This window comes from Meleagris gallopavo, chromosome 5 (assembly GCF_905368555.1).
Source record: "Meleagris gallopavo chromosome 5, MGAL_WU_HG_1.1, whole genome shotgun sequence".
Lineage (NCBI taxonomy): Eukaryota > Metazoa > Chordata > Aves > Galliformes > Phasianidae > Meleagris > Meleagris gallopavo.
This window is the reverse complement of record NC_139408.1, coordinates 47,790,605-47,814,206: the sequence shown is the minus strand read 5'-3', so window position 1 is coordinate 47,814,206 and position 23,602 is coordinate 47,790,605. Positions and strand designations below refer to the sequence as shown.

At 43.2% G+C, this 23,602-nt stretch overlaps 2 protein-coding genes across 4 annotated transcripts in view; one reads left to right on the top strand and one right to left on the bottom strand.

Moving 5' to 3' along the window:
* Positions 1–9,868, top strand: part of CCDC85C (coiled-coil domain containing 85C) — a 103,181-nt gene extending 93,313 nt beyond the window's left edge. For both annotated transcript variants that reach the window (XM_010711902.3, XM_019615870.2), the window contains 2 exons: positions 3,935–4,033; positions 5,783–9,868. In XM_010711902.3, coding sequence (XP_010710204.1) covers positions 3,935–4,033; positions 5,783–5,872 — 189 coding nt within the window. In that variant the 3' untranslated portion in view covers positions 5,873–9,868. The remainder of the gene's footprint in view (positions 1–3,934; positions 4,034–5,782) is intronic.
* CCNK (cyclin K) lies at positions 9,591–23,502 on the bottom strand. Of its 2 annotated transcripts, none has more exons than XM_085225605.1 (11): positions 23,366–23,502; positions 21,613–21,876; positions 20,569–20,650; positions 19,949–20,080; positions 19,003–19,108; positions 18,808–18,865; positions 16,568–16,737; positions 15,798–16,081; positions 13,591–13,624; positions 13,030–13,104; positions 9,591–10,932 (listed from the first exon to the last, which is right to left on the bottom strand). In XM_085225605.1, exons 2-11 carry the CDS (start codon positions 21,807–21,809, stop codon positions 10,307–10,309), a joined length of 1,764 nt encoding a protein of 587 aa, XP_085081731.1. In that variant the 5' UTR covers positions 21,810–21,876; positions 23,366–23,502; the 3' UTR covers positions 9,591–10,306. The 2 variants fall into 2 exon arrangements, with proteins under 2 accessions (XP_085081731.1, XP_085081730.1); XM_085225604.1 differs by having other exon boundaries at positions 23,303–23,462.
* Between the last annotated feature and the right edge of the window lie 100 nt (positions 23,503–23,602).

Sequence of the window (23,602 nt, the reverse complement as noted above, 5' to 3'; positions counted from 1 at the left end):
TAGTTTTTGCTTATTTGCACCTGCTAAATACGGAGCAAGATGACAGGTTGGCACTCATAACAGCTGTTTTAGCTAACAGAAATAAAAGGTACATATGCTACATCTCAGTATCTCACTGAACATCAAAGCACTTTTCTTAGGCATTGAGCAAACCTGCTAAAGACGTGGGGAGATGTGGAGGAGACAAATGTGAGAAAACAATGTTTAGCCTATAATTCACCTCCTCCAGGCTCTCTGCAGTGGGCACTGAGCCACCAAGCAGACAATTCTTGTTCCCACCGATGCTGAGGGAGACAGGATTTGGTCCTGCTAAAACCAGAGAAGAGGCCTAGTAGGATGTACAGACTTTTCACTTGCTGAAACAGAACTCTGCACTATGCCGTGTTTCTCAGTGCTTTGTCCATGTGACCTATAAATCTATAAAATCAGCGAGGCTTGAACCGTTAGGAGAGCGTTCCTTAATATCAGAGTCCTTCCTCTCAGAGGAACGCTTACCTAAACTTTCAAAACCTCTTTCAGAGCCTTACTGCAGTCATGCAGGCTCTGGTGGGTTTTGTTTTTAATATGCAGTGCATGGTTCTGTTAGGGCTGCACATTGAGGCAGAAGCGGGGGGATGTGGTGGACTGGGTGACTCTGAGGTGACAACATCTTGATCACAGACATCAGTGCAGTCACAAAAGAGAGCTAAATATACCTGAGGTGTTCCTCACAGTTTACATAGTGACAAAGAGACAGCAAGATGAGCCAGCGTGCTCACTGGAAGCAAAGTGCAGCACGTCTGTAGCATGTTGGTGAATATGTTGAAGAGGTTGTCTTCATGAGGTGCTGTCCTCAGGCAAACAAACAGTGCTAGGAACCAGGGAGTGTTTCCTGTCTTTGGCCCATCCCCTGCACAGAAGTCACCACTTGCCTTCGATTGAGAGCATCTCAGGAGATAGTGTAGTACTGAGGTGTCTGCGAAGGGCCGTTTGCTGAAGAGATGCTCAGTGAAGAGCAAAATTTTGGGGATGTTGTGAGCCTGGGGTACACTTGTCTTTTTGCTGTGGGCTCCTGGGTTCAAACATGGCAAAAATCAGAGGAAGATATAATCAAACCCAGTCTTTGAATGGCAGCTGATGCTTTTAGCTGAGCCAGAGACAACCTATGTGAAGGCCCAGCTGTGGTCCCCAGCAGCGTAACCTGAGGAACATTGACGTGGGCCTTCCTAAGCAGCTGATGTGGCGCCAGGCAGGATTCAAAGATGGATTGGGCTAGGTCAGCACTCATAGGCCTGTCTTTCTTCAAGAGTGGACTGTGCTCTTTGGAGTGCATTGCTTCCCACCATGCCTCTCTGGGATGGGCGTCTGAGCGTTAACCTCCTGTTCTGGGCTTTGCAAACCCAAGATACTGACACGTCTTGACAAAACACCTGTCAGAAGCGAGCTTGTGTCTGTTGTGAGGAATGGTTTCCAGGGTAAATGAGACATTTCCACTGGAGTAAATGGGCTGCACCACCCCTTCACACCTCACGGCCTGGGGAATGCAATTTTATTTTAAAAGGAAACCGTAGAAAAACAGTTTATTTTTGTCCTCTGAGACTCCTCTGCCTGCGAGATTGATGGCTGGTGGAAGTGGGCGCTGGAGCTGATGTGATCTTTAACTGTGGTGAACGATGGCTGTCCTTGACACTTGCCCTGCAGACACGGGCAGTGCTGAGCTGCTGACAGCTTCGCAGCACGGCGTCAGGGGCACGCTGACTCCAGACGAGCAGGTTCGATGTGCCGGTCCAGCCGGATCAATAATTAATTCCCTCCTCTTTAGCAAAAAAAACAGCTGCTCTCTCTGTCAGCACATACATGTTTTTTACATCTCTTTCGCCCTTCCTCTCCCCTTAAAAAGGATGAGGCTGTTCCTGATTTGCGTAAAGGTGGCAACCAGGCCTGTTGGTTGAATGAGCTGGTGAATTTTGGAAGTAGGTTAAGGGCCCGAGGAGAATGACCTATTTTTGTATGTATCACGGTTGGAGTGCGGCAGGAGTGCTGTGCTGAACCAGACCAGGAGATAATCTGCTCTCGGATCCCATTCTGTAGAGCAGCCAGTGCTGTGCACCTCAGCAAGGAAACTGTCCTCACACCGTGTCTGCAGGTCCCTGGGAGCTTCAGGAGTATTCCTGCACACAGATTCACCTGCGGTAGAGCGTGGTGTGTGTGGGTGTTTGATGGGGAGGAAGAGACAACGAGCTGTGTGGTGATTTCAGGCTCTCCCCACCCACTGAGGTGGCTGCAGCGTAAGGTATGTAGGTCAGTGCATACACACCCGCAGAGCCCCTGCGCTGCACCGGGCCTGGCTTGTGCAGAGCTGCCTGAGTGTGGGCAGAGCTCTGGGCTGCCTGAGGGTTCTGGGCTGCCCCGCTGGTATATCTGTGGGTCAGTGTGCAGCTGCAGGCTGGGGCTGCCCATAGTACTTGCCAGCCAGCCTGGGTGATGTCTGCAGGGCTCACAGACATTGGCACTGGGCTGTGAGGCCCAGGGTGTCCATGTTGGAGCCAGAACAAGGAAACCTGGTTCTCCGCAGGCCTGGGAGGTGCTAACAGAGCTGATGGAGCTGGGAGGCCACAAAGCTTCCTCACACACTCTGGCTGCTGTGACCTGTGCTTGCTTTCCAATATGGAGGGAGCCATGACCCCATCTCCTTGCAAGCCTTGGGCTGTCTGGGTCAGCCTGGCTGTCCTACAGAGCCCAGTGAGTGCCTTTAAGGGCTCCCAGTGGAGCTGCAGTGGCAGGCAGCCCTGATAGCTGCCTATCAGAAGCATTCTGTAAGATCTCATCCTCCCCCACACACTCTTTCATGCTGTTGCTGTGCTTTTGCAGTCACATTTCCTGTTTTTGCAGTGTTTTCCTCCTGATACTATTGTGGGAAAAGCCCCGTAATCACAAGCAGGATGGAAAGGAAAGCTGGTTCCTCACTCCTACAAAACTGCTGGTGGCAGCTGTAGGCACTTCCGTACACCAGACACCTCCATGGGCATATCCCTTGCTAATTTGTTGCTGATTAGTGCCAGCAGGTTTTATCCTGTTGCTGTGGTTGCAGTCCTGGGTGTGGGGACATGTGGAGAGGATGCACTGTGGTTGCAGTTCTGTGTTGGGAAAGGCACATTCAGAGGAGAGAAGTCAGCTTTCAGACCTGGGATGCTGCTTTCCCCTTGTTTCCATCCCCTGTTCATTCTGGCTCAAAGAGGCAATGAATGAGAGCTGCACATCGTGTCAGGATCTTTGGGCACCAGGTCTCAGTGATAACAGCCGGCTTCTGCATGCTGTCCCATGGGTCTCTGAGAGGTTCCCTGGAGAAACTAAATGATTAAAAACAATTTTCAGCCAAAAGTGAGTGAAATTGACTCAGTTTGTTTAAGATCTGAAAGTTCGTGGTTGGTTGGAGACACATCAGCTGAATGGTGTGCAGTGCTCTGTTATTCAGTGGCACAAACCTCTGCTTTCAGGTGGTTAAACTGTTAGACCTAAAAACTGTGGGCTGACCACGGTTGCCCCACATCTGAGATAAATAGAAGGGAGTGGAGAAGCTCTGCTCCTGCAGAAGGGGGGAATGGGGAAGCATGCTTTGCTGGAGGCTGTGTGGTGCCTGGGGCTGTGGTGTCAGCCACATAAGACAGGCAGTGGAACACAAGCGAACTATCAGGGCAGAAAGGGAGAAAATGGGGATCCTCAGCATGGTTTCACCCTCATCTTTGAGTCTCAAGGCTTTATGAATTTTGCTAATTTAAATATTCATAAGTGATGTTACTCTGGTTGCCCTGCTGGAGCAAGAGCTTGGACCAGATGCCCTCCAGACGTACCTTCCTGCCTTAACCCTTCTGTGATTCTGACATGTTGCTGAGGACACTCAGCATTGTATTCATTATTTGTGGAGCACAACACTTTTGTAATATTTTTTTTCTAGGTCCTCGAGGTCCATGAAAATTTGGATAGGCAAATGCAGGACAACTATGAAGAAGACCTGAGTGAAAAGGAGAAGGCGATTGTTCGTGAAATGTGTAATGTAAGAATGCGTCTCAGTAGTTCTAGCACTATCTTTTGTGTTCTTTTGTTGTAAGCATGGGGGATCACTGGTCTGCCTACAAACCCAGTTTGATAGGCACTAGGGAAGGGTTGGGCTCTGCTGTTGGCTGCTTTGGGTGTCAGTAACCTGAACGCATCATTCATGGCACCAAGCCGCCACTGCTCAGCAGATACTTCCCCCTCTGCTGAAAGGCAGTGGCTTTCTGGCTAACCATGAGCCCTGCTAAGGGCTCTCCCTGGCTATGAGAGTCCTGTTTGCAGCTTACTCCAGCTGTGCCCGTGGAGACTGCATATGGGCTGAGCAGCATTTGGTTGCTGTGTTCAAAGCCATACAGCTTGAATGGTTTTGAGCCTAAACCATAAGATGTGACATCAGAGGGAGCCTTCTTGTTTGAAAGCACTGAGCAGCATTACGATGTGTGGGGCTCTTTTAGCACCGCTAACCAGTTTGGCAACCACACTGTAAACTGAGCTTAGCCTATACTGTACAGGGAGCATTCATCCCAAAAGCCTGCTTTCTGTGTCTGCTGCTGGGCCACTACCTCTGGCTTCAAAGCACCTTGCCTGTGTTTTGGCTTTGAACAAAGAGGTTTGGATTTCTGCAGGAGCAGGGCTCCAACTGCATGTCGTGTGCAGATGGGGATTTGCTGTTTGACAGTAGCAGCAGCTCCCGCAGCAGGGAGGGGAATGCTGATGGAACCTTCTCTTTTAGAAGTCCGTGCTGGAGGTCAGCCCAAGTGGCACCGCTTTGTACCTCACAGCAGCAGAGAGAAGCCTAATCTTCCTTTTAAATTCTGAAGTTGCTTGCAGTGGGGTCTTACAAAATGCTGTGGTGACAAGACAGTGCTACTGCATTCAGTAGGGATGGTTCTGCTGTTGTATGTTGGTTTATGGATACAATGGGAGGCAGAAAGAACAAAGACAGCACTTCCCTGCATGCAAACAGCAAGGAAAATCTTAAGGGGGAAAAAAAAATCGCATCAATCCTAAAAAGGATGTGAAGAACACAAGTGTGCCTTACAGAGCTTAATCACTGCAAGCATCCATGGCAAGGGCTGAGGTGCTTCATTGTGTCACTGGATCCCTGTAAGCAAAGCCAAGCACAGACTAAATGGGGTCTGATTTTTGGGATATTTCCTCTGCTTAATGCCACATCTCCTTTTAGCAGGGCAGAGGGAAGGTAAATCATGGTAACTTCATGCTCACAAACAGCCTAATTTATAATTGCCTACCATTAGCTTTTTTTTTCTTTAAATATTATTGTGGTGTAGACTCAAGACACCTATAAAGCACTTTGCAGTTTTGTATTTTTTAGAAATAGCCTCTCTCACCCCAGCGGTGACTGGTGATAAAATATATGTTTTTAGAAAATCCTTCATGTATAATTTTAACTAATGCCTTCTTTATCTTTTCTCCTCACGGTAACATAATTTCAGTGAGCATGACAGCGCTGACCTGACGTTGAACTTCACTTCTGAACCCAGTGTATTTGCTCTATGCTATTACCCCAGGCAAAAATGGTTCTAATTTCGAGAGTCTAATTAGAAAAATGCATCAATGGCTTTCCCATGGAAACTGGTGCACAGGGGCCACCCAGCGGCCTTGCTGGGAATTACAGCCCGGCTGTAGGAAATCGCGGATCCTGATAGTAAGCGATCTACTGCAGCTCGGCGGCCTTTGAGTTTTAATTCCTGCTTTTCTCTCCCCGCCCTGTATGCTTTCCTTACAGGTTGTCTGGCGAAAGCTGGGCGATGCTGCAAGCTCCAAACCCTCCATCAGGCAACATCTGTCGGGAAACCAGTTCAAGGGGCCGTTGTAGGAGTGCTGTCCCGTGGGCTGGAAGTGATTCTGTGAAGACTACGAGGGGCAGAGCTCACTATTTCTGGCTGCCCGTTCTGCGGGAGTTGGGGTTGAGTTTTTTCAGGGTTTCCTTTTTTTGGCTTTTTTTTTTTTTTTTAAACTGTCAATAGTGTAAATATGGCAGCTAAAGGCCTGATTTCCAGGCTGTGGTGCTCTGGAACTGATGTTCAATGGGTAACCATCCAGTAATACCAGACTTGCATCATTTGTATTGTAGTTCAAACCCGCTTTGTTGTATGGTCTGTTTTTAGAATTAACTAACTTGAGAGCATTTTGAAGACAAACAAGAAGAACCCTTAACCCATGGAGAAGTCAGTTTGTGTCACTCCTGCCCACCTGCTTGTCAATGATTCACAGCTAGGTTAGCGGCTCCAGGCAGCACCTGATGGAGCCTTCTGAGCAAAGAGCAATTTGAATTCCCCAGCTTATGGGCTGTCAGGCTCCTGAGCTGCTAGCAGGTTTTTGGAAGTGCTTGTTGTGAAGGAAGAAATAGAACTATTTTCACCTGGCGTTGTGTAAAACACTGAGCAGTGAGATGAAAGCACTTTGCCCCCCTGTGTACGTTGTGTGGTGGTACTCATCACACAAGCATACAGAAGAGCTTGAGACGCCGTATGAGCTGTTAATGAACTATTTTTCATGAACAAATGATGAGATTTCTGCAGCTGTAATGTGAATGAACTGAAGTCACTTTGCCACGCACCAGTATTTCCTACAAATATGGCAACACTGTTCCTGTAAGTTTTTACTACTAAGCAATTCGGCAGAAATTGCCATCCTAACAGTGCTTATGGCTTTCACAGTATCTTCAAGAGCAGCTCATCTTTCACCTATGGAAGATTTGGGTATTGTTTTTAATGTTCTCGCTGGATCCCTCACCTCTGTCGGTTACCGTGAAAGGTAACCCAACAACAACCTTGCAGAGCTGATTAAAGCTCAATAAACACAGGCTGTCTGGTGAGACTACTTCCTGCCATTGAAGCTTTATTTTTGTTAATGAACCAAAACAAGTGGGTTTTTTTCTTCTTCAAATGGTTGTATATAAAACAATGGGACTTATATTTTGCTATTGTGCAGTACCGCTTGTATAGCTGTAAGAATTTGAACCTCACCCCTTCTCTTCCAAGCTATCACAGCAGCTGTCCTGGTATTTCATTCAGTGTTCCCATATTTCCCAATAGTGCGAGGAAGCTGAACTTGGTTCTTAAACTCATTGGTGTAAAATAATGTAAAAGACAGATACATGTAATGATCAAAGCCTTCTCTTCGAAAGTTGCATCAATTTTAGTGATTAGCTCAAAGATTTAATGACCTCAGACACCATTACTTTCGTCTTATCCTCTCTAGGACTCAGTCACAGCTGCAGATGGATTAGTGAGACAGGTTCTTCCTCTTAAATTACTTTGCTCTACCGGCAGAGTCCTTCATTTGTGCTACTTCATGAATAAGGAGCGCCGATACAATACCAGGAGGCCCACGCTGCGAGATAGGAAACGGCTAATTGCTCCCATGGTAATTAGTATAACTAGCTGCCTGGGTAAAGAATTTGTGGTGTCAGAGCCTAGATCTGTAAGCAACAAAAACAGAGCCAGAATACAACCAATATCTGTGCTAACCATTAAGAACCACCTCATTATTGAATGCAGAAATCAAAATAGAACAAAAAAAATGAAGAACAAAAACCTCCCCCAAAACACACACACACACACACACACACACACACACACACACCGCCAGCCAGTAGTTTGTTTCTCACTATTGCTCAGTTAGCAAACACTGAACTTGCTAATTCTAACTCTGGTGATATTTATACCCAGTGTAGTCTGGAAAGATCCATTCAGGACTATGACTCCCCTTTAAAATACGCCATCTGCAGAAGCTTCCTGAATTCCTCCTTCTTGCTTTGTGTTTTAATCTCCAGTTTGTAGTCACCCTGCATTACCTTTCTTCCCCCTGCAAAATTTGTATCTTTTTGTACCAGAAAAGGTGATATAAATCAGACCATCGTTCTTCCTTAGCATGGAATGCATAACAGAGGGTTACTGTAGCTTCTGTCTGCTTGAAAGCCCGTTTTAATTTTGGTGGCATCTAATCTCTGGATTAAGCAGAGAATTTGATCATATTGGGAACAAGGTTAATTTACGTCAGTGAATTTTAACTAAAACAACAAAACGTTGCCAGAGTTTTTGGGGTGTTAATTTTGTTGATGACGTGCTTGCTATTTTAGGACTAAATATTAAGACTAGCAAGTGCTCTCAAGGAGAAGGGAGCTCTGCTGATCAGATTACCAGCCCTGCCAGCTATGTAGCTCTCTCTCAAGTATTCCCTGTATCACTTTCTATTCGATGACTTTAAGCAAAGCCTGTTTTGTTCCACCTGCAGAGCTCGCCTCCATGGGAAATAGTGCTGTGATTGAGGCCCAGTAGTGCTGCAAAGCCAAAAGAGCCACTTCTCAGGGGAGCCAGTAGTCCAGCTGAACAGCCTCTGCTACTCTTAAAGTGACAATTGTTTTTTTGCTGATTCTGTTTGGCAGCATAGATTTTCAGTGTAAGATGTGCATTGATTTTGCAGAACACGAGTGCTGTAGAGTAGGGTGTTGTCTGAGGATATTTAGGCGTGCTGCTCTTAACTCCGTTTGAGCTATAAAGTGTCTTCCTGGATTAAACCAACGCTTGATGACTTTACAGGATGACTTTCAGTTGTCTGAAAAGCCGAATTATCTGCGTATTTAAATTAATGGATCCACGTGCTGAGTTTTCAGTTTCCGTACGTCAAGTTGGAGGGGAGCGTCCCTTGAAATCATGGCCATTGAATTGCTATTTGTTGAGCAGCAGACCAAATGTAATTTCCTCAAGCTCGAAGCCCTAGGTTCTGCAATCCCCTAGCAAAGAAAGCATCCAGCTATTACAAATGGACTTTGCTTGCTTAAGGGAAGTGACGTGACATCTTTGGCTTTTGTTGGAGCGACTGAAGTGCACGGCATTTGTGTAGAAGTTTCTGGAATGCTGTGGTGTAACCGACTGCAGTCGGCTCTTTGCACCTTGGTAAGACTGCTGAGCACAACCTTGTTTGAGAATGGCACATTTTTATCCAAATATTAGCTATTGAAATAAACAAACCAGTGTTAAAGTGACCTTTTATCTTTTTAGAGACTGCGGGGGAAGAGTTACTACTGATCTTTTGCAAACCAAGTGCATGACTGTAAAGTGATAAAATTGTATATTTTTCATAACGTGGGGAAAGTCTATTTGTGCTGCTTTAGAAATCAGTTTGAAGTTTGATTTCTGTTAAACCCGTGATCTTACAGCCCTGCTCTATTTTCTGTATATGAATTTCAAAGAACTGGAAAAGTTAGCACCCGCTGTTGTGTATATAGCAGAATTCTTTAGACCTTAGCACGCGTTTTTACCTATTGATGAACCACTCTGGCTTTTTTGGGGACGGAAAGTATTAGTACAGATTTTTTTGATAATGTGTGTAAAACATTCATTTGAAATATTTTAGTAAAAATGAAGTAAGAGATGGATTGTGATAGTGTATACTTCTAGTTGAATAAATTAAAATACATTCTTTTTCAATAAACTGATGAATAAGACTTGGGAGGCAGCTGCTGGAATACCGTGAAGTGTGAATCACAGTTACAAACTCTGAGTAACGCGACAACTCTGGAAACCCACTGAGTCCAGAACCAATTTTATTTGGGTAGATGACGTGAATGGAGTTAGTCCCATTTATAACCAGGATGTACATCACAGTAGGTTGTTACATTCAGACTTTAACACTTAGAAAATATATATATTATGTACAGGAATTTGCAAATAGGTGTAAACATAACAATACTTTAAGATACCAGTACATTCCAAAACAAAAATATCAGCAAGGCAAACACCTCAAAACGATTCCAGTCAGTCAGCATTCAGAATCTCTCTTTAAATAAAGTAGCTTTTATGCTTGACATTGTGTTGTTTTTAATTATTACTAAAAATGAAGTTTCTTATTATAGATGAAATTTCATGGTATCTGGCTATTCTGATACTCAAAAATAGGCACTGATTTCTAGAAGGAAATTTACTTCTTACTGATATAGTTGAGCCAATATGGCTGGTTAACATTTTTGCTAGTACAAAGTAATCCAGTGCTGGAATAACTCAGACAATTTAAACTTAAGACAAATGTATAAAGTTAGAATAGATACTGCAAAGCTCATTAAAATCTAGAAGCCTATATAACTCACCATAAACAAGACTGCAAACAGATCAGCTAAATTTTCATTTCACCGTCTCATTTCTTCATCTAAATTATACAAATTACCCTCCTCGTCTTTACAAAGTAGGTTTTGGCTAGCTCCTCCTGCCTACTCAACACCAAGGGATCCCGTGCAAATCACCTCATGCTATCTCATCCACGTAGCACGTCCGAGTCCCGCTACGGGCGGCATCCCAGGCGGTGGGATTGGAGGTGGTACGGGGGGCTGCCCGCCAGGGGGAACGGTGGGCGGGGGATAACTGGCTGGGGGCATTCCCAGCCCTGGAGGTGGTGGATGAGGTGGCACTGCATGAGTGGGAGGCAGCCTGGGAGGTGGGAAATTAGGATTGTATGTAGGTGGGGGAGGGTATCCAGGAGTAGGAGGTGGGATGTTGGGGGGAGGGAACGACGCAGGAGGTGGAGGGGGAACTGGTGGCGGGGGATTGGGAGGATAGACGTGAGGATGATACGGTAGGTGGGTCGGTGGTCCGTAGGCCGGTGGCAGAGCTCCGTAAGTTGGTCCTTCTGTTTTCATCATGGACTGAAGGCTTTGATAACCCTCCCCTGACATGTAAGAATTTGTAGTAGACATCCCCGTAATGTAACTGGTGGGGGGCGGGGGTGGCGGGCGATGCGGCAGAGGAGGAGGTTGATGTACTGGGGCGGGATGAGCAGGGGGAGGAATCTGGACCTTTGGCATATCGACCGAGTCCACAGCAGTAGATTGCTCTGCTTCTCCCATGGAAACTGCAGTTGTCAAAGGAGGCTTGCGCTCTGGAAAAGAAAATTTCACTTACGGTGGCAATAGCTTCTCAATACATCTGTATTTTCTTCCAGTTATTCTAGCAAAAGAGTAGTCAACAATTTCCTACGCCTCTGAGTGCTGTATGGTACACGGTCAGACCTTGTTCTGTCATTAGAAAATAGCTAAACTGTACAAAGATCCTGGTCAGTTTTTCCCACTCTCAAATGCATCTTCCTTTCTTCCTACTATTTTCATTTAAATATTGTTCTACAATCAGCCGACTGGAAGAAGAGAATCACAACTGGTACACATTTAAAAAGTCCTGAGACCCAGCATCTCAAAGATCTTTTGATAAGAGCTTCCAACTTCTTTTGTCTATGCATCCCCTTTTCTGCCCTTTTGTACTCCAGGAGCTGTCCTGGGATTACTCTGCACTTCACTTGCCTCCCATGTTGTGAAGGACTATGTAGGAATACAGGCCAAAGTCTCAAGTCTTTTAACAGAAAAAAATAAGTAAAAAACTGCTGTAGATTACTTAGAACATGAAATCTGACCAGCTTTGTTCCACTGATTAATTTCAGGGAGCTCAATACATGACAGTCTGATGAAGTTCACAAAAAGGTCAGATTTTCACAGAATTATACTCGGCCATTTGCATTAAGAATGTGCTTTAAATAGCCTTCAAATAAGAATGTGTTTCCCTTCTAATACAGACTTTATAAAGTAAGGAATTCTACAGTAAGACGACTAACCGCATGGCACCGTCTCTGTACGGTCACACAGTCTGTATCAAAATACCCAAGCAAAATGGTTTGGGGCTTCTGACATTCAACTTATCTGTGTATGTAGGCATCTAAAAAATATTGCTCAGCTAAGAAAAGTTATTTAGAAGCAGACAGGTGTTTCCACTGACATCCACCAACTACACTGACAAAGCTAAACAGAATGTAAGTCTGCCAGTCCTTTTATTCATTTGGTCAATAAATACTCTTAGCTTTCAACAGCTGTTTCCTCAGAGGACAGGCAAGAGATGGCCTCTAAAGGCTGTTATGATGTATCAGTGCTTATACAATGATGCGCTTATATAAACAAATTTTAAGAGGAAAATTTTAGGTAGGAAAGGGAACGAGTTTGTTACCTGCATAAAAAAGATCTACCTCATGTAAACAGCCATCATTTTAACAGCAAAACTGCCTTCTAGGACAGCTGTGCCATTAGATGATGCAAGCTGGGGATGCTGGCAGTGGTACACACCATTTCCAGGACTTGTAACTCCTACATTATAACAGGCAATAATTTCTTCATTTGCCCAATGCCATTATCACTCTGGATTTAAGATGTGCTTTCAATAATTAACAATGGAAGGAATGATGAATGTGATCTTTGGAAGAATCCCTTTATTCTTAATGAGTTTTTAACAAATGGGGAAAGATGTTCCCACTATAATTCAGAGCATAGTTTTTCTCTCTTGTAGTTCTGTCAGAAGTGGCCATCTTACAGTTACATTACAGACTGTGCTCTGTAAAATGTTTATGTCATATTTAAGGGTCAGTGGAAGGATAGCTAACCTGGCACTGGAAGTAAGTTTTTACAGCAGTATACTTTATTTGTGAAGGTAAGGCACGTGTGCAGTGCTAAAACTCTGGCAGACAGAGCCCAGTTGTGGGACACAGCAAAGCATCCCCTTTACTTTTCTGAAGTTACATACTTGCAAAATTTCTATATTAAAGATGTAGCATGCAGGACTTCTGCAGGACAGCTGGAAGCTATACTGATAGTAAGGCATCTGCCATCCTTTTCCATATCATAAGTCCTAGGCCTGCTAGTCTGTCATTTTTTGCATGCCGGAGAGTTAGCTTCATTCTTCTATCCCTTTAAAAGTCAAAGCTTTGGCCCACAAAGTATGGTGTATGGTCTTATTTCCATCAGAACTTTTTTCCTTCTATCTGGAAAAGCCTATACTGGTAAAATGAAATTCCCTCGTGCTTATCCACCTAATGCATTTAATTGCCAAGCTGCTTAGACAAGACAACACATTCCTCCCCCTCCCCTCCTTCCACCTCTAAAGCCATATGAATGAAAGATTAACTGCAAGAGTAAATGTGTTTTAGAAAACCAAAGCTTACCTGGAGGTGGATGTGGAGGAGGTATTGGTGGATGTGAAGTTTCGATTTTAGGAATTTTTGATGGTGGTGGTGGTTCTGAAACACATTTGGAAGTTCCTAATTAGCTGTGGCTCTGCAGTGCTTTCCAAAGTCCATGTACAGTCCCGTTCTAACAGCTACCATCTGTCACACTACTCTACGCAGACATGGGAGATACTTTTTACCATGAGCCATGCCAGCAGCCAATTAAAATGTCACTAATTACCAACAGAATTCTTATCAGTGCTGATATTCAGTGACATGGCATCTTCAGTTTTTTCAGGGTCCCACAGCTTGCTGAAGCACTACTCCAAATGATGTAGAGTTGTATGCTAAGAGTAGCAAAATTGATTGAGTAGACCTCTCACTAAACTGTAGTAAGGGACTATTGGGGCACAGCTATATTCCATTTCTACAAGTTTTGCAGTTAGGAACATTTTAAAAATATTTTCAGAATGCATTTACAGATACAGCATTGATGTTAAAAAACTTTAGGAGTGCACTGTTTACATAAAATGAAAGGAATCAAATATTAGCATTTACCTGTTGTCTTTGCTTCTTCTTTTGGAGAGACAGCCTGTAGTTAAAAAGAGAAAAAAAAGGTGTTTACAACCACTGCAAAACACAAAGCATTTCAGCATTCTAAAAAGCAAGCAAATCGGGAAACAACTTTTTTTTTTTTTTTTTTTTGGTAGATAGCCATTTAAAATGAAGACAAAAGTGAGAAGGGTACATAGTTTTTTGAGTGAAAGAGTGTTTTTCCAAGAGAATGTTAGGTCTCGTGGTTCTGTCTTCACCAATTGTTGCTCAGCTCCCATCACTTCAATTTCTGCAGGAAGAATGGAATGGCATTTCACTCCAATTAGGACAGTGAATTCCTCTTCATTCTGCCGAGCATTCTCAAGATTTCTGCTGTCCAAAGGTACCTGAGGACTGCTTAAGACTACTTCAACCTTGTATCGATTTGACAGTCAATTCTACTTATCTCCAGCCACCTTCTGGCCCCTTCCCTGCTTTTTAAGGACAATCTTAGTCTCACGTCACTTAGTCTTAAATCACAACCACCGCAAGGACAGAACAAGCAACTGGACCAGAGTTAACTTTAGTGTTATTAGCATGCTAATTCTTAATTACTATATTCATAAAAAGCTTAATGCACATAATAATGGAACTGCTCATTTAGTGCTGTTTCTCCATGCATTAAAAGTGTTCCCACTAATAATTTTTGGTTTAATCAAACTGAGCTTACTGTCTATATTTAATGATTCATGAGTATATTTTTAGCAAAATCAACAGAACACTCAAGAGCTCTTCAACACTAGAGATGCAGAGGATGTGCATATGCTTGAGGCAGCTACTATGGGCTTGTAAGTCATGGGCCAATGCCTCAGCTGCTTGAAAATATCTTGGCTCGGTAAAAAGTAATGGAGTTCTAGGAGCTCATGTAAATGGAAAATCTAGCCTCCAGGAATAAAGTGTATTTATATTCCATACAAAGTGTAGGAGATGTCATGCAAAGCCTATTTATAGGAGGCAAACATTTTTAAAAAGGTTTGTGGTTCATCTAACTGAAGTATATTTCAGAAGCACCAAGTAAATGGTTCAAGTGTTACATATTTTGCTCTCCCAGACTGTTTTCTGGAGAAAGGATAAGTTCAGAAGATCGCATTTCTTTTTCTCAAATTTTGCTGTTTCATAGAAGAACAGCAAAGTTCTGTAGTCACGCTTTACTCTATTTTTGTTCTGGATGCCTGCACTCCATCAGGCTCACCTGTTTATCTGCGTTTTTATTCGCTTCCTTAATTCTTAGCTGGCGGAGCTCAACCTCTGACTTCAAAGAAAGTGCTCTGAGGACTCGACCAGAAAGCACTGCTAAAGTACAACAGGCTCGTGCTGAAGGCACTGCTTTTGTCCCCATTAGATAGTTCATTAATGCATAGGATGGGGTGCAATTGGTAATGCTTTGAACGAAGACATTTAGAACAAGCATTTCTAAAAACTGCCAACTGGGATGGAGACACCCAGAGAAATCCCAACTGTTGTCTATGATTTCTAAAGTGCCAAACTATCCTACACATTTTTGTTGAATAAAATCAAGAAAAGAGTTCACTGCCCTACAGATCCAACAACCCAAGCAGAGTTTGTGCTGACAGCAGAAAAAGCATGAAAACCGTCTATAAAGGGCTCTCTCACTTTTCAAGCTCCTGAACACATTTAATCAGCTTTCTATCCTGAACAACTCTAAAGCTAGTTAGTACTCAGGGCAAGAACTACATATTTCACAGTACAGTGTTTCTTCCCCGAGCACCAGGCTATACTTTGTAAAATATAACTTGCTAAAAACCTTGTAAAAGCATCTGGAGTACTTACAGTATTATTCTATTGCTCATGAAGTTTCTTATTTTCAACGATGGGGTGGTAATAGAAAATAGACACTTTTCCTTAATTAAGCTTGCTCAACAGTAACACAACAAATTTAGATGGCACAGAACCACAAACTTCAGTAGTTGATGCTGCCTTAGATATTTGTTCACTTGCTTTTGCCTCAAGTGAAACAAGAATATGGTATGCCAAAACTGTCAAGGCTGTTCTAGGCTGACATTCTTACCATATAAGTCTACCATAAAAAATTAATTACCAGGCTGATTCTTAATGCAAACAAATCTGCTGCACAACAGAGCCTTTAAATAAAGGTGACATGCGATGAGCTTAAAAATAAAATGCAAGTTGAAGATCAAAGTTAAACTTACTGCTGGTCTTTTAATCTGTCTAGGAGGACTTGGCTGGGGAGAAGGCTTTTTAGGTTGCTGTGCTTGTGTTTGCTGCTGCTGCTGCTGTTGTTGTGATGACTGCTGTGACTCTTTTTGCTGCTGAGTCTGCAATTGCTCTGAACCTTGGGACTGCTGTGATTGTTGTACTGTAGGTGTCTGAGGTGTAGACTGAAGAGATGGTGGCTGCTGCAGCTGATGAGGAGTATGATGAGGCATTTGCTGTTTTCCCTGTGAGTACAGATCCAGTATCTGGTGACAGATGTCTTTAAAAAGAAAGAAATAAAACTTAATTATAATTGACTCATAACGTACAAACGTACACTTAGGTCACCATAATCAACTAAGCTTTTTACTGAAAATAAACTTCAATGACTGCAACCCTGGTGTAATTTGCTAGAAACCAGGCTGTATTAGTTCCAGTGCTCACAGAACTGAATATTTAAAAATGGGGAGAAAAGGAATAACAACTGAAAACAAACAAACACACACCACACCAGAACAAATCATCATAGGTTAGCAGCTAATTACTTGTGTTATAAACTGAACAAATTAAATAATTAGTAAAGCGAACACTGATCAGAAAACTAACCATGATAACCAGACGAAAGTCATCATTTAAAAAATTCAATTAAAAATCTGGTTAGGACATAGCTCTACAGGCCCATAAAGAAAGCAATATGCATTTACTTATGATTTAGTCACGCAGTTGAAAGAAATACTCCTCTCTTTTTGGCAAATGTTTCTCATACCTTCCAGAACATCAACAGGAACATCTTGGACAAACTGCTCCCACCATCGTCTGTACATTGGTTTTGAAGTCCACTCCTGTATTTCAAACTTACACAGCCGGCCTGCTAAGTACATAACTGCAACAGCAATGATCTCAGGTTCCCACTGCAGTGACAGAGTAGTGCAGAGGCTGGGATACAAAAAACAAATAGAAATTTAATGTACACCAGCTATAACTAACAGCATCAACTCCCACTACACTTTAACACAAAGAACTTAAGTTCTTTACAGAGAGAGTGGTGAGGTGCTGGAACAGGCTGCCCAGAGAGGCTGTGGATGCCCTGTTCCTAGAGGTGTTCAAGGCCAGATTGGATGGGGCCCAGATTGGATTGGGCAGCCTGGTCTAGTATGAAATGGGGAGGTCGGTGGCCCTGCACGTGGCAGGGGGGTTGGAAATTCATGATCCTTGAGGTCCCTTCCAACCCCGGCCATTCTGTGATCCTGTGTGATTCTGTGAAACACCTCAGACAAATTGAACGGAGAAACCTAGAAACAGCCACTTAAGTGAGTTAAGCTGAGTTTCCACAACTAAGCTGTTCCTGCACTGTGCTCTTTTACCACAGCAATGTCAGACATACAGAATACAAAGAGCAGACGCTTGCAGAAGTACTACACCACACTCTGCAGAGTTTGGAATTCTAAAACGGAAAACTAGCACGACTTGGGAGTGGAACAGGCAGCGTTATATTCCAGTGTGGGCAGCCACATGGCAAAGCAATCTCACCTGCAGTGTTAACTAAACACAGTATTTATGTTCACTGCTACTGAAGTGTGTGGTCACTGCATTTCACTGCTTAGGGATTGATGCTCAAATTGGATTTTAGATTTTCTGCACGCTTTTCAAGCAAATGTAAAATACTAAAAAAGCAGAACAGCTTGAAACAACACGTCAAGCAAGCTGGAGTTTTAAAACAAACCAAAAGAACTATCAAAGGTTTTCTCCTGGATAGCCTTTGTCAGTGTTAAAGCTAACTGATGTTATTGACAGTAATTGAGTACATTCATGTCGTAATCAAAGCCACTGGTTTTTAATAGTAAACTATAACATTTCAGAGGGCTGGAGCACCTCTCCTATGAGGAAAGATTGAGGGAACTGGGTTTGTTTAGCTTGGAGAAGAGAAGGCTGCAGAGAGACCTCACTGTGGCCTTCCAGTACTTGAAGGAAGCATAGAAACAGGAGGGGGAATGGCTGTTTACAAGGGTGGATAGTGATAGAACAAGGGGGAATGGTTTTAAACCAAGACAGGGGAGGTTTAGGTTAGATATTAGGAGGAAGTTTTTCACACAGAGGGTGGTGACTGGAGCAGGTTGCCAAAGGAGGTTGTGGATGCCCCATCCCTCAAGGCATTCAAGGCCAGGCTGGATGTGGCTCTGGGCAGCCTGGTCTGGTGGCTGGGGACTCTGCACATAGCAGGGGGGTTGAAACTAGGTGAGCATTGTGGTCCTTTCCAACCCAGGCCATTCTATGATTCCTGTTTCTTTTCCTCTTTTTCCCCTTTTCCCTTTTTCTTCTCCATAGGAACAAGCCAACTAAGTTCCTGACAGCTCACTGATGTATTCATTACTATTTCCTTAAATGCATCAAAATAGTAACCTATGCAGTAGTTTAAATCAATTTTCTCTCCAGTAAGCTACAGATGACTGAAAGCAAGTGGGATACTTAAGAACTTTTAAACATCACATAATCCTAAATAGATTAGTGTACAAAACTTGGGAGAGTATAGCTGCTATCCTCTGGCACGCAATCCAGTAGTTATATTTGGAATCTATTGAGTTGGAAGTCACCCTTAAGCATCATCATATAGTCCAACTCCCCTGCAATGAACAGAATAAGCTACATGTCTCAGGCTGGGCAAGAAGCCAGACTCTGTCTTGACATCTATAATTTGTGTTGGTCTTTTCAATAAACATCTTTTTTTGTTTGTTTGTTTGCTTCTGACTGCAATATTAAGTCATTCCCATAAAATATCAAGGTTTTAATGGACTACTTCTGCAGTCACCCTAGATCCTCTGCTCAATGGAAATACCACGGTAAAGATAAAAAGTAAAAGATACCTAGATCAAGAAATAACTCAGCTGTCCTCATTATAAGCAGAAAGCATATAATAAGCAAAGAAATGTCAAAGAAATATCTCAACACAGAATAGAGTAAGCAACAGTAACCATTTAACTTCAGAAACATTTCCCAGCACCATCTCACCTGTCATTGACAAACGTCCATGCCATTTGAACCAGCTTCTGAATTTTATTTTTGTCTCCTGAAAAACAATCAGAAGAAGAAATAAAGTTAACAGAAAAGCAAACAATTTGGAGAAGAACACACCTGCACTATTCATGTAAATAAAATGTCATAAACTAAGGACAGGCAGCACTCGCTCACCCTGTAGCATTTTACCTTTGAGTTGTTTAGCATACTTGAGAAGGAACTGGTATGGATGTTCCACTTGCAAATCAAACTTTATTGTTTGTAGTAAGATTCTTTCAAGGACCATCACTTCTTCCTACAACACACAACAAGGTAACCATAATGTTAGACCCTTTTTTACTCACAGATATTTTATGCTGGTATGAAGTATGACTACAGAGCATCTCTACGCAAACGTTTGCCTGCTTTTGCTTGATTAGGGTTTGTCTCCAAGGAGAACAGAAAGCTTTCCAACTTAACCACTCTTTTAAATCCAGATACTTTTTCTTCAGAGTTATTAGGGGCAGAGGGCAGTCGTGTTTTAAATTCCTTCTCCTACCTGCAACAAAGAACTGAAGTAGATATAGCATAAAACTGTCCAATACACAAAACAAAAAGGTAAGCTTCCACCGTATCTCTCTAGTTTTAGATCTGTCTTGCATTTACAAAAAACAGTTAGCAACAATTTTGAGAGAAGCTTAGTTTTGCTAAGCTAAGTGTTATAAACAGGAACCTTAAAACATTTGAGATGATGCTCTCTTATTTGACTTGAGATTTGCAATTGGTTCTTTCCTAAAGCCACCTCAAGCCTGCCCAGTGTGTTTTATGTCCTGACAGCATTTCTAGCTCTGACCACAATGACTCCAGATTTATTTTAAATTGCAAAATAACACCAGAGCTCACATGAAATCGAATATAAGCTTTTTATATAAACATTTACTGCAGTAGTCTTCACTTGCATTAGCAAGAACTATCTCTATTAGCAAGACTTATTTTCATAATTCCTACTATGTGACCCAAAAGAGCCACAAATGCATGTTCAACATGAAATTTGCAACAACTGAAAACCAACCAGTGTTTTAAGGCATGTCGTGTTGCTGGGTACAAAAGGATGAAAACGAGTTCAATGTGAGTATTTTTATTTTTTTTTTTTTACCTTTGGATCATCTCCAAATTGTCCAAACTGTACATCATTTAGCAAGCTACGGGCTGTTTTAATTATATCTTTACATTTCTTAGGTGTTTCTTCAACTTTCCCTGCCAGGAAGAGACAGCAGGCTCCTGTCACCTAAAAAATAAAAGTGCTTTCAAAGAGTTGTCTGCATATTCAGAACAATACAACATAATTAAAGCTCTGTCAGTTTCCATTAACTGTAGAATCCATTAGATCTGTAGAATTTTCCCAGAAAAGACTTAACAAGCACACTGACTTCTAATATTACTGTAGTGTTAATTTAAGCTTTTCAGTCTCAAAGAAAAGGACAGAATTTGGAGGACTGACCATTTTATAGAACTTTATTTCTTAGTTAGAGACCCTAAGTAGAATTTGTCTTGTGTCAGCTGTGACAGAAAAGCATCAGCAAGACATTACCAACACAAACACATTTCCAACCATAAAAATGCGTGGACAAACAGGAGTTGTGTTGATTAAGAAATAAAAAGTTCATTTTTAATCATCGAGAGCTGTGGCAAGCAGTAATACCCTCGACTTGTAGTCATTTCAGCTTATCCTTCACATCATCAAAGCATTAGGTAATCAATATGGTAAATACTTACATATCTTGGGAACTGTTTGAAGGAATGGAACATATAAAACCGATGGAAGTAAATTATTCCAGTTGCTAGAGTATCATAGTGTCTGTGGTGCAGGATAAGGAACTTCAAGCAAGTCACAGAACAAATTTAAAACCACAGGTACCCAATGCAAAAGATACACTCTGATGTATCAAGTATCTCAAGGAACTGTCCATTCAGCAACTGGCTGAAAAACACTGCAATTAAAGGAGAAACAGAAGCCACAACCCCCCTTAGGACTGTGCAAATTCAGTCCAGAAGCAGCCGATACCTAAAGCATTTACTGGGAGTAAGAAAAGTCCATATCACATCCATGCATGGGCATCTGCATGATAAGCACTACCAGCCTCAAAAAGCCCAAAAGCAGAGGGTAGGCACAAACAGGAACAAAAGTATCACTTTGTACAAGTATCACTTCACGTGAAACTGTTACTGGAGAAAATCGTTACTCAATATTCATACCTACAAATAGGGCTTCCATCTGAACACGCTCCCTACTCTTCCCTGCCAGAATAAATGCAAAATTATATCTTCAAGATTTATTAAACAAAGAACTCATGGGATTAAAATAAGTAACAGGAATATAGGAAGCAAAAAGTTTAAGGGCTATCCATGAGGTGAGACAATGGGGAGAAATTACCAACATATACAAAGTTGTAGATCCCAACCCATAAGAAAGAAAAAGCAGGGGGAGGTGGATCACAGGTTAGAATCTCCAAAGTTAAAATATGTAGAAAAATGAACACAGAATTCAAAATTTGAGGAATCATGTAATTTGTGTTGTAAGAGACCATATCTGGTAACTGCCAGATATGTACTCAGTACTCTTTTACTCCTCTATTGCCAAAGGGGGTCAGAAAACACCTTGATTACCCAACGAATGGCTAAAACTATGAAGCAGCACTCAAAAAGATTTTTGATTCATGATGGAGAAACATTTTAACAGCTAACCACACATATTCTGCAATACTTAATTCTTCAAACCCCCATTCATCGACTCATTTCTACCAGGAGTTTAAAGGATACAGCCCTAAACGTGTTCCCACATCAAATATGAACCTGGCACCCTCCCTGCGGTACCGTGCCTCGGTGGCTGGATCAAGCCCTTCAAGCTGTGAAGGTGTATGTGCCAAATCTTTCTTATCCCAGTACCAGCATGGCTTTGTATGATCCAGATTTGCCAAGTTTACAGAAGGGCTGGAATTTTCTTTATTCTCCTTCATTTATTAAAACAGAACTGTTCTTGCTTGGTAAATGTTCAGAAAAGTTTTTGGTTAGGAGCTTCACAACCTTTAAGAAAAGCAAAAAGAACTTATTTTAAAATGGAGGGGACTCTTTTTTTAAAGTTGAGTAATATTTAACGTGTTCTCATCTTCCCTGTATATTGCAAATGCAATTCAAAGACCAAACATATATATGATTATTTTTGCTATTCTTTGATAGAGAAACTTCAACAACGTTTTATCAAAAGTACCTGCTACTTTCCTGTAGAACAACTTTAATCTATTTTGTCCACAAAATAAGAAAAAACAACCTAGTGATGGCAGCAGCAAGATTTGAACAGCTGAGGGAGGGAGATGGAATCAGATCACTCTTCACAACCAGAGCACGTATGTTAGGTCAGCCTGAAAGGCAATTTTAACACCCAGTGGGTCTCTTGAAAACATGACCAGGATGGCAACACTTGGCTAAAACCTTTGTGAATTGATCTGCACTTGAGTTACTTAAGAAAAAAAACAGTACAGTACAGATTAACATTCTTTCACACATGAAGATCAAGACAACTGAGTTAGGTCTGTGTGGTAAGGTGCCACCTACAATCACATCAAAATAATGCAGCAGAATACAGTCAGAGCACGCTGACCAGCATTTCACATATCCATCCAGACAGCACTAAAGCTCTGCAAAGAGCTTTCTGGTGTTGGAGCTGTGAGTGGTGCTCAGTTCTTCCACAATTTACAGAGGGAATTTACAGAGGTGCCTTTGTTTCTTCTGGGCACGAGTCTATTTCTACTACAATTCAATAAACTACAGATACTGTGCCCAAATTGCTGTGCACACTGGCAAAGCTTCCACTAACAAATGCCCATTACAATATGATGCAGCAGATTTCCTCCAAGCAAAACAGTCAGAGGAAGACCCAGGTGTAAGCCTGCTCAAATCTGATGAAATCTGATTTTCCAGATGTTTCCACTGCGAAAATGGATAGCAAACAAACAGCCAGGAGAAAAACAAACAAAGCAATAACCTGTCCCTCTTTATCTCGGCAAGTTTCTCTGTCAGAAGGAAGGAAAGCACCTCGTGCTGCCCTGAAGGGCCTCCAGGTCTCCCCGTGCCACTGACAGCCCTGTCACACACAGCCCGCAGCCGCTTACAGCTTTCTCGGCTCCCCCCTCATTAACAGCGGTTACAGTTCCTCCTCCTCACGCTCGGCCGCGACTTTTACTAAGGTTTTTAACGAGCCGGGCCCGTTCCTCTTACAGCCGAAGGCACTTCCGCCTCACGGCCCCGCAGCCCCAAAACCTTCACGGCGAACCGCCCCCCCCCCAGCCGCCACACAGCGCTCCTGGCCGCCCCGCCAGCCCCGAGAAGTCCTCGGGCCTCCGATCGCAGCTCCCTCGCACTTCCCGCACGCAGCGCCCTTCGCACCCGGTTCCGTCCCACCTCCTCCCGCTCGCAGAGGCTCCCGGTGCCCCCGCTCCCCCCTCCCCTGTACCTCGGGGCCGGACTCCCTCCCGCCGTACGCCCAGGAAATGCCGCCCGTGCCCCGCGCACTCACGGGCCTCGCGCGGGACAGCGGAGCGGTGTGGAGCGCCGGGCCTCTTAACGACAGCGCGGCCCCCGCGCTCTGCGCGCCGCCATCTTGGGAAGCAGGCCAGGCCGCTCGCTGCGTCGTCACGTCAACGTCACCGGAGAGCTGCGCGCGAGCCCTGAGCGGCCGCCGCGCGGCGGCCAATGAGAAGCGGTAGAACTCTCCAGCAACCAATCCCGTCTTTTTCAGTGTCTGCTAAGCGGA

Bases quoted from the DNA above. Each gene is read 5' to 3' on its own strand.
- CCNK (XM_085225605.1), bottom strand. From the start codon at position 21,809: ATGAAGGAGAATAAAGAAAATTCCAGCCCTTCTGTAAACTTGGCAAAT. The intron at 20,651-21,612 runs GTATCCTTTAAA...CCTGCACCACAG, and splicing joins GTGGGAACACGTTTAGGGCT to ACACTATGATACTCTAGCAA. The intron at 13,625-15,797 runs GTAAGTTTAACT...TTTTAACTACAG, and splicing joins GACAGATTAAAAGACCAGCA to GCTGTCTCTCCAAAAGAAGA.